This window comes from Euprymna scolopes, chromosome 27, assembly GCF_053919585.1.
Source record: "Euprymna scolopes isolate OS-2025 chromosome 27, ASM5391958v1, whole genome shotgun sequence".
NCBI classification, from domain to species: domain Eukaryota; kingdom Metazoa; phylum Mollusca; class Cephalopoda; order Sepiida; family Sepiolidae; genus Euprymna; species Euprymna scolopes.
The window spans coordinates 69,652,975-69,672,663 of record NC_136508.1 but is presented as its reverse complement, the minus strand read 5'-3'; the positions used below and the strand labels follow the sequence as shown (position 1 = coordinate 69,672,663).

At 32.0% G+C, this 19,689-nt stretch overlaps 2 protein-coding genes across 2 annotated transcripts in view; both read right to left on the bottom strand.

Moving 5' to 3' along the window:
* The window catches only part of LOC145248906 (BPTI/Kunitz domain-containing protein-like), a 70,935-nt gene extending 66,945 nt beyond the window's left edge, over positions 1-3,990 (bottom strand). Inside the window, exon 1 of the mRNA XM_080110687.1 lies at positions 3,878-3,990. The gene's annotated coding sequence lies outside the window, so the exon portion shown is untranslated. The remainder of the gene's footprint in view (positions 1-3,877) is intronic.
* LOC145248713 (carboxypeptidase inhibitor SmCI-like) overlaps positions 1-19,689 on the bottom strand; it is a 94,609-nt gene that overhangs the window by 15,015 nt on the left and 59,905 nt on the right. The window contains exon 5 of the mRNA XM_080110365.1: positions 3,878-3,975. Within this exon, the coding sequence (XP_079966491.1) occupies positions 3,878-3,975 (98 nt within the window). The remainder of the gene's footprint in view (positions 1-3,877; positions 3,976-19,689) is intronic.

Sequence of the window (19,689 nt, the reverse complement as noted above, 5' to 3'; positions counted from 1 at the left end):
TGTTTAGATTGAAAATTGGCTGGGGAGTTTGGTAGAGTCTGCAAAGGTCAACTACTTCAACTTTGACCACTTAGCGGCCAAATTTTCGGCCAAAAACTGATACATTGAAAGGATATACAATAAAACGATATGAATTTATGGTATCCGAGTGTCGTCATAATCCTGGTATAGAGTGGTATATTGTGGTCAGAGTCACAGTTTGTTGAATAAATCCAGATTGTAGGTAGATTCCAATTTAATATAAGATATTTGATCCTTCGTGATGATCGTTGAAGCATGTACCACTCTATACAAGGATTACCACAACATTCGGATACCATAAATTCAATTATTTCACCTATTATCTTTATCTATGCCCCCTAAACATAAAATTAAGTTTTTAATATATTTTTGTTGTATGTGCTAACTAGCAATATTATTTCGAATTAGATCTAATATATGCTAATGACTTTTCCTCTGAGGAGATACGCCTACATCTAAAATACATGAGTTAAGGAAAAAAAATCTGAACTGTATTCTTTATTCAAACAATGAATTTCTACTCTGAAAATTAACTTTTTTTTTCTGAATGAAATTTAAACAGAAAACATAGAATTGGGTGATAGAGTAGCATCTCCCTCCATTTTCACGTTGTTATGAACAGAAAATTACATCGTTTAAATAATTTTTAAAAAACATGTGTTGATCTATAGTTTTATTTATTAGAACGTTTCAATAATTAAAGCAGTTTATATTTTCTTGCTTTCATTATTCGAAATTATTAAGAATAAAGGGAAATAACTATCATTTCCTTAGAATTCAGTTATTTCCCTTGTATTAGGAAAATTAAGCAAGTGACTATTGTTTTAATATCTGCTATGCCTAATGGGTATTTATTATAGTGTATGTTTAGTTGTATAATTTAACCCGTATATTAAGTAAATGATTATTTTGTATTAATAGATATTTTACTAAGTTCTCATACTGTTTAATTATGGAGTTTGCTAAAGATATATTGTCATTTTTTAGAGTAGTGTCAGAAACCGGCATTAAAAATGCGTGATAAAAAATTGAATAATTCGATTTCCTATCTTTCCAAGCTTATAACTACTTGAAAAATGTAATTGAAACCCTAATATTTTTTTTTCAATTAAAGGAGCAAATACCAAATTTTTGCGTGTGTGCACCCAGCTCCATATGCGTGTGTGCGCAACCAGCAATAATTCCAGCGTTGCTCAGAATACTATTAAACATATAGATTACTACTCTTAACATTTGCTTTGGTTTCTCTTCCGTTTTATAATTCTAATCCTCAAACGAAAATTAAATCATACGGTATCACTGGTAGAATACTTAACATAATTAAATCCTTCTTAGATAAGAGAAAAATCCAGGTTGTCCTCGACGGTCGTACATCTAAACAGTGTGATATAAATGCGGGAGTGCCTCAAGGGTTTATCCTTGGACCTCTATTGTTCCTAATATTTATTAATGACCTCCCCCACAAAACTGCCTTTGAGATGGGTATATATGTTGATGACACCACACTCTATAACAGGCATGACAGGAAAACAAATGAACACATATCGTAAGAAATGGCAAAAACACTAGAGGATGACCTCCAATCTGTAGTGGAATGGGAACATTCAATGCTGCCAAGACTAAACTGGTTTCCTTCAATAATTACAAGAAACCTTCTCTTCCACCAATAGTAATGGCCAGTGACTCTCAGTCTGAGAGTACATCTTTCAAACTGCTTGGCCTAACGTTCACAGGAAACATGAGTTGGAACAGTTATATTGAAAACATTGCCAGGGCCGCTGCGAAAAAGGTAGGCTCTCTCTACCGTGCTAGAAAACTACTGACACCTGAAAGTATTCGCCCATGTATGGAGTATTGTTGTCACATTTGGGCTGGTGCATCTGCTGCTAGTCTCTCGCTCCTAGACAAAGTTCAAAAGAGAATCGTCAATCTGATAGGCCCTGAACTGGCGTCTAAGCTTCAGCCTCTGTCCCATCGACGAAACGTTGCATCCCTCTGTCTGTTCTACAAGTATTTTAATGGTGAATGCTCTGACGAACTGGAGACACTTGTGCCCCCACGACGTAGACACCGTCGACAAACCCGACAAGCAGCTAAATCCCACTCCCACACAGTAGAGAGCCCTAGATGTAAAAGATCTTTCTACTCCAGCAGTTTCTTTCCCAGAACCGCTAGACTCTGGAATTCCATTCCAGGTCCCTACTTCCCTAATTGTACTGACATGCAGAAGTTCAAGTGTAACGTGACCCGACATCTTGCTGCCCGAATCCCAACATAGCGCCCCAGTAGTTGCTGCCCCTGATAGTAGCCCCCTACACCAAATTGGCAATGTGCCTTGTTTGGGGTGAAAATATAATAAAAAATAAATAAAATTATATTTTTAGCAATATACACAATTATTATACATTTTTTTTTTTTTTTTGTTATATTGGAATCCTTTGAGATGAGTAATTTCTGTATTTCGTTTTTATTTATTTATTTATTTCGGACTGTTATCCTCACCTTCGAAAAAAAAAAAGAATGAAGACACACACACAAACTGTTTTTTATATATAAGTTGAGATTGTATTTGTCTTCTATTTATATTTATTATCAATTCGTATTATAATACGTCATACTAAGATATTGATGATGTGAGGGTCTAAGAAAGCAACCCCTGTCATGGACGTGCATCAAAAGCATAGATGAGTCATTGAATTGTTTCATGCAGGAAAAACTGAACTGATCAACATTCATCAGTGCCTGTTAAACGTTTTCGAAGCCGATACAGTTGATGCAAAAAAAAAAAAAATTGCGGACGAATTAAATTATAAAACCTAACATTACAAGTGCATTTGAGAAGTTTTACTCCCCACACAAGCAGAAAGGTCGGGCGTATAAAAGAAAGTTCTTTGATAAGACAGGGGCGCGTTCGTAATGAATGTTTCTGTTTAGAACGCAACTGAACCAGGATACTGGAATTTTGCATTTTAAACTTTAATTCAAGCCATTATTTAAAACTAATTGTACGTCCAAGGATGGAATACTGTTGCCATATCTGGGCAGGAGCTTCCAAAAACAGCCTATCATGCCTTGACAGAGTACAAAATAGACTTCGTGGCTTAGTGGGGGATGCCCTTTTCTCTACCCTGCAACCCCTCTCTCACAGAAGAGACGTTGCGAGCCTATCCTTGTTTTATCGTTATTTTCATGGCAGGTGCTCGTCTGAACTCCAATCCCTGGTCCCCCCTCGCCAATCTTTCACGAAAAACACCCGTCTAGCTGAATCCACTGTGACAAATTTCCCCCACTCTATATCTGTGCCTAAATCAAAACGCGGATTCCATGAACAAAGCTTCTTTCTTAGAACTGCACGCCTGTGGAACTCTGTTCCGTCTGCCTGCTTCCCTCCGGACTACAACTTGGATGTCTTCAAGTCTAATGTTAACAAATTCCTAATGAACCGCCCCCTTAAGTAAACACTCCATCAAATCTCCACACTAACGTAATGTACTTGCAATAACCCTTATCCCTGAGTGGCTTCCGGGCCTTGATAAGTGGTGATCACTGTGTAAAAAAAAAAAATAAAAAATAAAAATAAAATCAACAGTACATTCTCTACAGTACAATATAGCTGACAATGTATTATGGATTAAGTCAATGCGGAAAAGCTTTTATGTGTGTGTGTGTGTGTGTGTGTGTGTGTGTGTGTGTGTGTGCGTGAAAAATATAATTCATGAATAAATTAAAAGATTTTCAAAATAGGGAGTGAATTTTCAAACATCTCATGAATAAACAAAACAAAAAAAAGAGAGAAAAGAAAATATACAAAAAAAATAATGCAATCAAATAAGTGACAAAGCTGTATCATACTTACTCTTGTTTTGTGTTCTTTTTGACTTGTGTCCCCGTCTCGCCGTCAGACTTTTTCCCTGCACGTCTGTCACTTGGCAATTCTAGAAATGAACAGCGACTCTTCAGCAGAAAGTATTGCTTTATATAAGAAGTGTTAGTGAGCATTGACCAATCGAAAGAGCCGCGCATGAACGTGACGATGACGTAATTATTCTTGAGAATGGCTGATGTTGAGTATAGCTGTTTGTTTGTTTGTTTGTTTGTTTGTTGTTTATTATATATTTTTGACACGCCCATGTCATGTATAGGTACGACCAATTATGTCTGATTGAGCATGCGCGAAACGAATTTGAAGGCGTTTTGAGAAATGCCACACCCATGCAACTTGTTCATGTATTCATAATAAACAAACAGGGCTACTCGGCATTGCCCGGGACAAAAATATAACATAACATTTATCCCCCCCCCGCTCTTTGCCTCTCCCTTCCTCTCTCCTATTTTTCTTTGTCCAACATATTCTTCTCCTCGAACATACACACATATCTCGAGTAAGCATAAAATAAATAACTCTGAAAAGTTATTATAACATTTGCATAACATAAGAAAACTTTTTTGCATCTTGATAATATTAAATTATGTAAATGCCGATTAGATTCCCCTTCCAATAAATGATTTTTTTTTTCTAAATTTGAGATATTTTCCGAGGTTAGGCCAAATACTAACTGTATATGGGCTTGTATTATTTGGATTAATCAAATTAATGTTCTCATCTTTACTGTTATTTGCACAACGTTTCGCTCGGTGTAAACCTCGACATCATTCAGGTTTATGAGTTACAACGTTTTAGTCGTTTTCCTTTACTAAACACGGCGACTTATACACCTGAGAAAGGTCGGAGGTTACACCGACCGAAACAGCGGGCAAATAACAGTCAAGATGAGACCGTTAGTCGGTAATTCTAAGTAATGCAAACAATCATGTCTCATTTAAAAAAATGGACGATTTTTTTCAAGCTATAGGGAGACATACATACATGTAAACGTTTTATTTATTATTTTATTATGTGTATTTTTTGGAATCATTTGAGATGAAGCTTTATAATTTGTGTATTCAGTTTTTTTTTTTTGGACTGCTATCCTTATCTTTATAGTTACTGTTGTTTTACCACGTTTCGGCCAACTCTTTTTTTTTACACAGTGATCACCACTTATCAAGGCCCGGAAACCACTCAGGGATAAGGGCTATTGCAAGTACATTACGTTAGTGTGGAGATTTGATGAAGTGTTTACTTAAGGGGGCGGTTCATTAGGAATTTGTTAATGTTGGACTTGAAGACATCCAAGTTGTAGTCAGGCGGGAAGCAGGCCGACGGAACAGAGTTCCACAGGCGTGCAGTTCTAAGAAAGAAGCTTTGTTCATGGAATCCACGTTTTGATTTAGGCACAGATAAAGAGTGGGGGAAATTTTTCACAGTGGATTCAGCTAGACGGGTGTTTTTCGTGAAAGATTGGCGAGGGGGGACCAGAGATTGAAGTTCAGACGAGCACCTGCCATGGAAATAACGATAAAACAAGGGCAGGCTCGCAACGTCTCTTCTGTGGGAGAGAGGTTGCAGGGTAGAGAAAAGGGCATCCCCCACTAAGCCACGAAGTCTATTTTGTACTCTGTCAAGGCATGATAGGCTGTTTTTAGCAGCTCCTGTCCAGATATGGCAACAGTATTCCATCCTTTCTGACCTTCTTCAATTGATTAACCGCAACGGGATAGGAATACTGAGTCTTGTAATTGTAATTACTACCTTCCATAGTTGTTGTCTCTCGACGTTTTGGTCAACTAATCCTCTGGTAGGCTTTGGATAGGATTGAAACCGCTGTCTTCAGACAATGCTCACTTGGAACCGTAGATACTCAACGCTTCTATCCACTGCGCCAATATAGAGAAGCTGACATATGATATTTTGAAAAAGCGTCAAAGATGAATCAGTTTGTGTATTATATTTTTTTTTTATTATTATTATCCTCATCTTCATGGCTGTTTTTGCTTGGTGGCGCAATGGCTAGAGGCGTTGAGTGTCTACGGTTCTAGGTGAACATTGTTTAAAGATAGTGGTTTCAATTCAACCCAAAGCAGGGCAGGGAATTAGTTGGGAGAATAACAACCATGGAAGGCAGTAATTATTGGCGATACAGTTACAAGACCCAGCATTCCTATCCTGTCGCGGTTAATTACATGAAGAAGGCCGAAGGACTAGTTGGCCGAAACGTAGTGAGACAACAATAACTATGAAGATGAGGAAAACAGTACCCAAAATGTGATTTTACAAGGTTTCATTGCCTCTTCATATGTGACTTCCTCGATTAATCTATGTTTTCTTCGAATCGAAATCAACGTCCCTCCTCTTTGAAGAAAAATTTGCTTTTATAAGCTATTAAGGCTACCCTTTCACTTCAAATCTTATATTCATTTTTTTTCTTGTGAATCAGATGATTCTATTGTTGGCATTCGTTTCCCTGATATCTTTTTAGTTTGAATTCATTCTAGAAAGACATTGGTTACTTACATGACGAACCACGTGAAAGTTGCCAACATCCTGAGTGAAAGTGTTTCTATGGAACGAACTAGATTCGAGCTTGGCACACCCAGGTTTTCACTCCATGTCGTAAACGAATGAGCAATAGTCACTTAACAGACCTTAAAGGAAAGACTACATCCAGCCTATTTCTAAGGCCTCTTAAAATGGTTGTATCACTCTACCGCTCCAGAACGTACCTAGCTGCATAAATAAAGTTCTTGCGGTTTATAACTTTTAAATTCAAATGAGCACATCTCAGCTCAAACAAAAAAATATTGATCGAAATAGCTACCATCAGAATCAACATATTTTTGCCAACGCAAAACAAGTTTATTTATGCCAGTAACAAACAAAAAATATCGCTTAGGTCTTAAAAGCATTTCTTATGTAGAAAGTTGTTGAGAAACTTGAAAAAAGTAATAGTCGGTTGGTGAGAGGTCTGGAGAGTATGGCAGATGAGACAGAGTTTCGTAGCCGAATTTGTTCAACTTCTGCAGGGTCAGTTTAGCAACGTGTGGTCGGGCATTTTCATGGAGAATAATTAAGTCTTTCCTGTTAACTAGAGCTGAGTATTTGTCAAATAGATAATACTGGCAGGCCACCCGGTGTTGTCCGGTCGTAAAATACACTTAAATATAATATTTTAATGAATGCAGATTTCGTATATATTATTATAAAGCAAATTCTTTGTTAATTATATATATATATATATATATATATATATATATATATATATATATATATATATATATAAAGTCCAAAATGTTACTGAAGATTTGAAAATGAGAAGCTGAAAATGGGCAACAAAAGACATTGTTTTTCATAAATAAAGATTTTTTAAATTTTAGATACTTTTGGATTTCTCGTTGTCTTAATTAGATTGTGTTAAAATTACAGAAATATATATAAAAATAAAGAATCTATTTAAGTTGAAAACCCTTGAGTGACTTTTAAGACAGCCTGCATATATAAAACATGTCATTGTACTAGAACGTTTTCTTTCTAAATTCTACGCAATTGTGCATGATTTAGAAACTAAATAAAAAAAAAAACGATTAAGTGTAATAGTTAAATGAAACCAATCATCTAATAAACCATAAATAATGAATAATTCATTAATGGCAGCTCGTTTTGTAAAGAAATATGCAGATTAGTTAACCTTCATGAGGCCGCTAATATATCTATAATTGAGTATACTAAAAAGTTGGTTTTAATATTTTTGAAAGAAAAAGTATCCGGCCTTCGGGCTAAGATTTGACCCTCCTCCCTAACCCTAACCCTAACCCTAAACCCCCCAGTTTTCTAAGTTTGTTGTTAGTGATTTTACTTTGTATTCTTTAATGTATTCATTACTGCAATGTATTTTAATTTGAGGCACAAAAAACTAAGTATAAAAGATCACAGTGTAGTATCTGTTCTCATGCTTTAAAGAGAGGTGGTGTGTGATGGAGGGTTGTGGGTGACGACAAAACGAGAAGTCGATCAGCTCAATGTCATTTGTTTTTTATTTACAAAAACTTTAGATATAAATTTCGTTTTTCCATGCCTGATTCAACTGGCTCTTATTAAATTCGTCCAACGCCAAATATCAATATGACTGTTTTCAAAACTTGTCATTTAAAGAATATTGATTTCAAAACTTCTGCACACTTCTTTAAATTGTTATGACTTTTGATGACATTTCTTGGTTTGAAGACTTGACAACAATGTTTGCGTGTGTGCACAACCAGCAATAATTCCGGCGTTGCCCAGGAATACTATTCAACATATTGATTACTACTTTTAAAATTTGCTTTGCTTTCTTTTCCGTTTTATAATCCTAATCCTCAAACGAATAAACAAGATTACTATTATTAATATTATTTTTTCGATGAGATTTATTTTCAAACGGCTGTAAAAAGAAATAATGATTTTAATCACGCGTTTAAAGGAAGTTTATGCTTAAAAGTCAGGCATTGTTTTTCCCCCCTTTAATAGGAATAAAATTTTTAGCAATAAACAAAATTATTATGCATTATTTTTTTGTATTGGAATTACCTGTCTGTTTAAATGTATGTATGTATGAATGTATGTCTGCTTTAAAATTTCGATAGAGGCGACGGATTTTCACGCGATTGGTACCGTTTTTAAGCACGACGCTTCGGACGACAAATATCGAAAAATATGCTAAAAACAATTATTTTTTTCACCCTTAACTGGGCATTTTCTACATTTTCTAAAGTCTTTTTTTACATACTTTTCCTCCTTCGCGGTCCGGGTTAGAGCCTGTCTGCTTACTGCCACATTTTTTTTTTTTTTTTTTGCTACAAAACACACTTCCAAACACTCAGTTCACGCCGGGTACACAGGCTAGTCTATAATGTAAATCTTACCAGTCTGTTTAACTGTATGTATGTATTTATGTATGCATATATGTATGTATGTACGTATGTATGTATGCATATATGTATGTATGCATATATGTATGTATGTGTGTATGCATGCATATATGTATGTATTCATGTATGTATGTATGTCTGAAACTTTGACAGGGGCGACAGATTTTTACGGGATTGGTATCGTTTTGAAGTTCGACCCATCGGAGGACAAATATTGGCTATGGCTAAAAACATTAATTCCTATTCGTATAAATTAGATCGATTTTGCCTAATTTTAACGTCCCGAGCTTCAGTTCGCGTCATGGAGTAGCGGTAACAGGTCAGATTTCCTTTTTACATTCTTTTCCGACTTCGCGTCATGGGTTTGAGCCTGCCTACAACCATTTTTTTTTTGTTTGTTTTTGCTCAACATACATCTCCAAACACCCGGGCAACGCCGGGCACCCTGGCTAGTATTTATATATCTATAAGACCAAAAAATCCAAGCTTGATCGTCCTTTGAGACCCGTAGCGCAGTGGATAGAGGCGTTGAGTCTCCTCGGCTCTGGGTGTGCATTGTCTGAAGATAGCGGTTTCAACTCTACTACTGCAGGCCAGAGGATTAGTTGATCAAAATGTAGTGAGACAAAAACGTCTTATGAAAATAAGAATAGCATTTTGCAAAAAAATATAACAATGAATAAATAAAATGATTATTTTTACGTTGTGAAAGATTATAAAAAAGGTGAATACAATAATTAAACTAAGTTGTCGTCTGCTTGTTGAAAAGAAATTCGTGTATCATTTTTAAGTGATATCTTAAAGCTGTTTAATCTAATATATAAAACGGCTTTATGTCTGTTGGTTAGGGTTAGGGTTAGGGTTTGAATGTCTACTAGACACCATCCTCGAGTGTCTAAGGTCCCTCTGTACAGGGGTTTGTCAGAACAACTTGGCATGAGGATACTTTTCCATAGAAGTAAACACTGACCAAATATTCAAAATCACATTCAGTATTCGCCGCCCAAATAAGATCTCCTCAGCATTAGCTTTTACGAGAAATAGTGCGCCTTCTCCAAGTGATAGTACCTCAAGTAATAGCACAAAACTGGATACTCCACCAGACTAGATGAATTCTTGCCCTGGAATCTAGTAAGACCAAGAGATCAAAAACGAAAGTTATACTACAACATACTCCATATTTTCAAACTCATCTCCTCCAAAACTAAAACTCGCACAGCATCATTAGGTTAAAATTGTGTTTAAGGAGTCAAAAATAAGTCAAAATTGAGAAAACCGTAAAACATTTTGTACATTCATCTTAGTTTATTTTTAATTTTTGATCTGCCTGTATGCGTTCGTACAGTGGTGACATCGCCTGCTTTTTATGCTACAGCTTAGGTTTCGATTCTAACTGATTGCACCTAAATACTATTTTTTTACTTTTGAAATCACGGTTCTATAATAATATATACGAAATCTGGAAAAATTAAAATACCATATTTAAGCGTATTTTACGCCCGGGCAAAGCTGGACCCCACTTCTCCCGCTAGTTCATTGAAATGAAATATAGAAACGCCTTTCCTTCTATGTTCCTCTCATATAATGGGTATATGTGTGTGTGTGTGTGTCTCTCTCTCTCTCTCTCTCTCTCTCTCTCTCTCTCTCTCTCTCTCTCTCTCTCTCTCTCTCTCTCTCTCTCTGTGTGTGTAAACATGAACCACGAATATAATAGCTTGGCTTTTTTTTATATCGTAATAATGTATGACTGGTGTAGTTCTATAAGCCGGGTTCGCTATTTTTTACCTTTATAATTCCTGATATCTAAAAATGACCTTTCTGATAAAATCGTGTGTAAGATGGATATGTTTGCTTAGGACACCACACTATAATGAAACAAATTGTATTCGAACTTGAAACACCCAGCATCAAATTAAAAGTTATATGAACTTTTCAAAATCGAATATGGTGACATTTGCTGCATGTTAGTATATTTATGGAAGGTGATAAAGTAGTTACTGACTCGGACAGACGACCTGGATGTTCCAAGTTCGAATCCAGTTCGTTCCACCAAAATCACTTTCACTTAAGATGTCTGCAATCTTCTCGTAGTCCCTCCCGTTAGTATTCTAGGAAGATATCTGATTAGAAAAAATATCGGGGAAACCAATGTCAATAATAAATCTACACGGTATGATGAAGATGAGCATATTTATCTCTATCTTTATCATGTTAGTTATGTTTATATGTGTACATATTTATGTGTAAAGGGTTTAATTCTAAATTAATAAATTAATTGTTAGACCTTTGGAACACAGCGATTATACGTAAACTGTCCAAATGTGAGCTATGTATTTAATACTGAATTTTTTAACAACTAGTAATGTACGTCTTTATAATAAGCGTTTGTAAAATATATGTGTTTATGTGTAAAAACATTAAAGGAAAACGGATGTATGCATATCCAAGACAATGGCAGAAAACTTAGAAAACGATCTCCAGTCAAGAGAAAAATCCAAGATGTCCTTGATGCTAGTTTGTCAAAACAACACGATATTAATGTAAGTATGCTTCAGGAGTCGATCTTTGGACTTTTACTGTTCCTGATATTCATAAATGACGTCACTGATGTGTATCAAATCGGTATATTTTCTGATGACACTACGCTCTATAATAGACATGGTGGGGTGGGGGAACGAATGTACACATTGAACACATATCCAAGGCAATGACAGAAACCCTAGAAAACGACGTTCAATCTGTAGTATAAGCCTTCTGATGCTATCCGATTAAGCGGTCCGAAGATATTGGCTTTCTGAGACGAAATGCACCTAACATTGATGCTTTTTTTTTTTTACTTCCTTTTGAAAAACTTAATTATGTTCTGCAAAACCAAAAAAGAAAACCACAATCCCCCTTTTCCTACTTTCCCATTCTTTCCATTTCCCCTTTTTCTCTTTCTATCTCCTCCCACTTTCTGACTGGTTTCCTAATTAAAGATGTACCAAATATTAATATTGTAACTCTTTTCCCCCTCTTCAATTGCAAAACTCGTTCATGTTCTGCAGAGCAGGGAACAAAAATATATAAAATCCACTATAAAACAACGTAACCAAACAAAATAACTGGATGCAACATGAATACTATTCCAGATAGGCATTGTCAGAAGATAGCGGTTTCAATCCTACCCAAAGCCAGCCAAAGAATTAGTTGGATGAAACGCGGTTAGACAACAACAACTATGAAGATGAGGATAACAGTCCACAACAGAATGAATACACAAAAAAGTACACAAGTTTGATAAATAGAGAAAAATGAGACTAGAATGACGATAAAAATGAAAACGAATCAAAAAGTAATGTAGGTTATTATTACACCGGCCTTTTTAACACAAGGGAAATTACACCGGTTCTCACTATATATAGTGCCAGTAATACCTACACGGATGGAAGAAGCGACAGTATTACCACTGACTAGTTGCATGCAAGCCAGTTATACTCGTTCCCTACCTTTGTACCTGTGATGTTAAATACACTTGTTCTTTAAACCAACCTCGACTTGATTTTATTCTTTTTACTATTGTGCCACGACACAACAGTTAGTATGGCCCTTCTGAACCTCTGCTAAGTGTTAAGGCGCCCATGATTTTTCATGTGTTTTTTTTTATATTTATAAATGCAGTTCAACTCCACACAATGATTTTTTGGGGTAAATAAAATCGTTTTAAAACAAATTATGAACCATTAATCCAAGTAGGATCAAGCCATCGATTGAATGTGGTATTTTTGCGAGAGTGTCTAGCTTAGGATAAGCCTCACAATTTTTTTTTAGATAAATTTGGTAATCATCGAGCCTCTCTCCTAAAAGACAACCCAGGTATCATGTCTAAGCAGCTGGGGAACTTTATTATTATTGTCTTTTTAAATAAATCCTGTTATAAATGTACAGCACAGGCTAAAAAGAATATTGAGGCATGTGGATAACTGTTAAGGGGAGGTAATGATATTTTTTTTAAAAAAACTTGAGTTCCTGCTTCAAAAAAATAAAATATAAAAAACTGAAAAAAATAAAAAAAATCTTTGCTTGCTTGCTTGTTATTTATTTATTATATATTCTTGGCGCGTCCATATCATGTACAGGTACGACAAATTATGTTTGACTGAGCATGCGCGAAATGAATTTGAGAGCGTTTTGACAAATACCACACATATGGAACTTGCTCATGTATTAATAATAAACAAACAGAACTACTTAGCATTACCCGGGACAAAAGTATAACATAACATTTATTTCTTCCCCCTTTCGCCTTCCCACCTCTCTCCCATTCTTCTTCTTGAACATACACATATATCTCAAGCGTAAAGGAAATAACTCCGAAAAATTGCATAACATATAAAATCTTGTTTGCATCTTGATAATATTAAATTATATAAATGCCGATTTTATCCCCCTCCAATAAATGATTTTTTTTTTTTTCTAAATTTGAAATATTTTCCCAGGGTTTGGCCGATTTTTTAAAAAATACCAACTGTATGCTGACTTGTATAATTTGGGCTCATTAAACACATGTTCTGATCTTTAGTGTTATTAGCACAACGTTTCGGTCGGTGTAGCCCTTGACATTCTTCAGGTTTATAAGTCGCCATGTTTTGGTCCCTTTCATTTACCAAACCTAGCGATTTATGCACTTGAAAAAAGTTGGAGGTTACACCAACCGAAACAGTGTACGAATAACAATCAAGATGAGACCGTTAGTCGATAATCTCTATATAAATAAAATGAAGTCATTTTCCCCTCTGAGTTTGACCTTGATAGGAGTAACACTGAATTAATTTCATGCAAATGTAATGTGCACAAACTGCAGCACATTATATGAGGTGTGCTATAGGCCTATTACTCTTTCACTTCCTCAATAACCGTACATTCCTATATTTTTCTGGTGAGAGTCCACTGCCAAAACCTGTAAGAATCGATGGAAGTGATAAAATCTTTTCTCTCTATTACATTCATACTCCCCCCGCGACCACTAAACACCGTTGCGGATACGTCCACAGGGGAATTTGGGAGGAAACACCGGTTTGAGTTTTTAGTTGCTTAAAAAAAATTGAATGGCATTTTACCGTCGGGTGAAACGCAACTTTCGCTTAGATGAATTACATGGGTTACTTATACCATTTCTTTTATTTCTTCTTCTTTTTCCTTCTTTTTATTTTTTTTTGGGGGGGGGGGCTGCGATTCGAAGGTTTACTTAAACGAAGCGAACTAACCTTGGATTCAAGGTTTTACAACAAACTATAACAGTCAGCCGCTAGCGTTCTTCGAATGTTCAAACGATTACTCAATTTATATATTTTATTTACTGTATTTTTCCTTCTATTGTGTTTTCTGTAATTTTATACGTGATACTAGGGGGAAAGTTGACTTCTTATTTTCGTATTAGTTACTAATTAATTATTTATTTCTATACACTAAATTTCAGGTAGTTTCATAAGACCAATTATTACGCTATCGATATGGAACCAGACAACATTCCAATTGGTAAAAAGCGACAACAACGCAAACAATACAAAAAATAAAACAAAACAAAACATATAACAAACCGTTATACTTACACCTAACAATTATACGGTTAAAAAATACTTTTTTTCATAAAACAAACCAACAATAAAAAGAATTATGACTAAAATCTATGAAACATTTATTCGTTATACACGGTCGGTTTTCTGGTTTTATTTATTTCTTTTTTCCCATTTGTATTTTTGTCCTGTTTGTTTTGTTTCTTTGATTTTATTGCAGAAAACAAACCAATAAAAAAATAAAAACAAAATAAAATAAACTAAACATAATTGCATTTTACACGGTAAGTTTTCTGGGAGTTTTATTCTTTATTTCCATTTGTATTCATTCCAGTTCGTTTTGTTTGTTTGTTTGTTTGTTTGTTTGTTTGTTTGTTTGTTGTTTCCTGTACCCTGACACCAATGACTGCCGGCCTCGCCCGATCAATGCTTGACGGTAATTCATGAGAATTAGGGTCAAATTATGCGGGACCTTTTTTTCACTTTTTCTTGTGCCCTAAACACCTACAAATTATTTTTAACACCCTCTCTTACATTTTCCCCAGTTTTTGCCATTAATTCTTTCAATTTTACGCGCATAAAACACATAAAAATAACATTATACATATTTGGGGGGGATACAGTTTCATTTCTTCACCAGATTGGACACTAACAGAACAAATTCTACATAAATAATTACGGGTTTATTTCGTTTACAAAATAAAGTCCGCTGTTTACATTTACAGAAAATTTACCCCAGTTATATATTAGCTAAACCAGGGGGGGGGGCATCTATGAATATAAAAGCGAAAATGTGTGTGTGTGTGTGTGTGTGTGTGTGTGTGTGTGTGTGTGTGTGTGTGTGTGTGTGTGTGTTCGCTTCTTCTTGTGTATGTCCGCAAATGCTTTGCTTTGCAGCGCAAAACTAGGTTAGACTTCCTCACACCTGTTTATTTCGCTTCATAAACATTCATATAACGCCCTTATGAGTTCCTCTCCATCGCTCCACAGATGGTTAAATGACTGGCTTTTTCCCCTTTCGTTTCCACCTTCGCGTCGATGCTTCGGGGTTCAATTTGATCTTCCGACCAAATTTTTTTAGACCTCTTTTTAACATACACACCTCCAAACACCCGGGAAACGCCGGGTACCCCCCCACTAGTTCTAAATAATGCAAACACTCATCTCTTATTAAAAAAGCAGGATTTTTTAAGCCATAAGAAGACATACATACATGTACACGTTTTATTTATTATTTTATTTATTTATTTATTTATTTGAATCATTTGAGTTGAAGCTTTATAATTTGTGTATTCATTTTCTTTCTTTGCAAAGTCTTATCCTTATCTTTATAGTTATAATTGTTGAACTTCGTTTCGGCCAAATCATCCTCTGCCCTTCTTCAGTTCATCAACCGCGACAGAAATAAGAATACTGAGTCTTCTAAGTGTATCCCCAGTAATTACTGCCAATCTCAGTTGTCTCACCATGTTCTGGCCGGCTTTGGATAGGATTGAAACCGCTATCTTCAGACAATTCTCACCTGGAACTGTAGAACTCAACGCCTCTATCCATTGAGCTAATATACAGAAGCTGTCACATGATGGTATGAAGGTGCGGTGAAGATTAATCACTTTGTGTATTATTTTTTTTTTCGAACTGTTATCCTAATCTTCATAATATTTTTTGCTTCTTGGCGCAATGGATGAAGGCGTTGAGTGTCTACAGTCCCAAGTAAGTATGGTGAGACAACAATAACTATGTAGATGAGGATAACAGTTCGCAAAAAAGTGAATACATATACACGATTACCTTTTATATATGATAGACTGATATTTATGCAAAATTTTTACATGGGAATCGTCTACGAAGTTTGGAAACATGATAGATTATTGATTTCGCAAGCGTTCATAAATTTGTAATGATAATAAATCTCTGTAGTATGTGAGTTTACAAGTTTTCATTACCTCTTCATGTGTGACTTCCATAAATAATCTATGTTTTGCCCGAGTCGAAATCAACGTCCCTCATTTTTTAAGAAAACTTTGGTTTTATAAGCTCTTAAGACTAACCTTTACTTCAAATCTTATATTCATTTATTTTTTTCTTGTGAATCAGATGATTCTATTGTTGGCATTCGTTTCCTTGATATCTTTTTAGTTTGAATTCACTCTAGAAAGACATCGGCTACTTACGTGAGAAACCGCATGAAAGTTGCTAACATCCTAAGTGATAGTGTTTCTATGGAACGAACTGGATTCGAACTTGTCACATCTAGGTTTTTAATCCGTGTCGGAAACCTATGAGCCAGAGTCACTTCTATAATTTTAATGGAAAGACGTTCATCCAACCTGTTGCTAAGACCTCTTAAAATGGTTGGATCACTCTACCGCTCCAGAAAGTACCTAGCTGCGAATATAATTCTTTATCTATCAAGTTAACAACAAAGTTTTTCGGTTTTTAACTTTTAAATTCAGATGAGCACATCTTGATTCAAACAAAACAATATTGATCGAAATAATCACCATCGGAATCAACAAACTTTTGCCAAAGCAAAACAAGTGTATTTCTGCCAGCAATGTAAAAATCTTGCGTTCTGGTGGCGATGAAGTCGCTGAAAGTGTTTTTAATATCACTTAGGACTTTTAAGCATTTCTTATGTAGAAAGTTGTTCAGATGATTGAAAAAAGTAACTGTTAACTAATGCTGGGTGTTGTTGTCGAAGTTTCTGATGCATTTCATCCATTTGTTAACAGTATTTATCTGCCGTAATGGTTTTGCCTGCCTCCGAAAGAACTATAACGGATGAGACCGGTAGCAAACGACCAAACAGTCAGGATGACTCTGGCTTCAGAAAATGCCATGGATATTTGTCGAATACTACCCGGCCACTCGGCGTTGTCCGGTCGTGAAATACACTTTATTATAATATTTTAAAGAATGCAGGTTTCGTATTTATTATTAAAGAGGAAATTCTATGCTAATTATTATATTGTACCCCATAATTATATAAATATTTTCAAAAGTTTAAAACAAATATCCATATATATTAAATATATTCTATATGTATATTTACAAATAAATATATATATATTATATATGTATTATATATATACACAGATATTATTTATATATATATATATATATTATACATTTATACATACTATGTATGTTTATAAACATTATATATATAGTATTTACATTTATATATATATATATTATATTTATATAAATTATAAATATTTATATATAAAAATATATATACTATATATAAATATATATACCATAAATATTTATATCTATATATACATTATATATATTATATATATTTATATATTATATATATTTATATAAATTTATTATATATATTATATATATTTATGTATTATATATTATGTATATATATATTATATAAATTTTTACATATTAAATGCATTTATATATGTATTTATTTATTTATATATATATGTATATATAATGTATATCAATATATATATATATATATATATATTAATATATAAGCATATATATTAATATTTATATATATATATAAATATTAATATATATGCTTATATATTAATATATATATATATATTGATATACATTATATATACATATATATATAAATAAATAAATACATATATAAATGCATATAATATGTAAAAATTTATATAATATATATATGCATAATATATAATACATAAATATATATAATATATATAATAAATTTATATAAATATATATAATATATAAATATATATAATATATATAATGTATATATAGATATATTTATCTATATAAATATATATGTATGGATATTTATATATATAGATATATATTTCTATATATATTAATATATATCTATATATGTATATATTTATATATATTTATAGATATATATTTATATATATATTTATATATATATTAATATATATTTATATATATGTTCATGTATATATTTATATATATATATTTATGTATATATATTTATATATAATTATTTATGTATATATTTTTATAAATATATATTTATATATATATATTCATATATATATTTATATATATATTTATATATTTAGTTATATATATATATATATATTTATATATATAGATATATATGTTTATATATTTATATGTATATATTTATATATATATATTTATATATATACATATTCATATATTTATATTCCAATATATATATTGATGTATATATTTATATATATATATGTATATTTATATATACATATATATATATATATTTAAACCTGTATTCATATTATATATATTTACACATATGTATTTATATATGTGTGTTTATATATAATTATATATATATATTTATAAATATTTATTTATGTATATTTATATGTATATTTATATATATTTAAATGCTTAAATATATATTTATATACATATATTAACATATAAATTCATATAAATATATATATATATATTAATACACATATAAATTTATATATATATTTATATATATATATATATATATATTTATATACATATTTATATACATATTTATATACATATATCGGCATATATTATATGTATTTATATATTAATATTTATATATTTATATTTATATACATAGTCACATATATTTATATATATTATAATTACATATATTTCTATATACGTATTTATATATATAAATATATATTTCTATACATATGAATATATATTAAATATATTTATATAAATATATATTATATATATTTTTATACATCTTTTTACGTATATTTTTATATATATATTTATTATCTTTATATATATATATTTATATATATATATATTCATATATATATTTATATATATACTTATTATATATTTGTATATATATATATTAAATATATTTATATATATATTAATATATATATATTTATATATATATATATATATTTATATATTTATATATATATAATTATATATAGGTTCATATATATTTATATATATATTTATAGATATATTTATATATAAACATTTACACATATATATATTTATATAAATATATATTTATATATATATATTTATATATATATATATATATATATATATATATATATATTAGTATAAATATATCTGTATACATATATTTATATATATATTTATATATATATTGGTATACGTATATTTATATGCATATAAATATTTATATATCTATATTTAACTATATACGTATATATATATATATATGTTTACATTTAGGTATATATATTTGTAAATATATATATACATATTTATATATATATAGTTATATATATTTGTATATATATTTATATATATATAAATATTTATATATTTTTATTTATATACATATATATATAGACTTATAGAGATT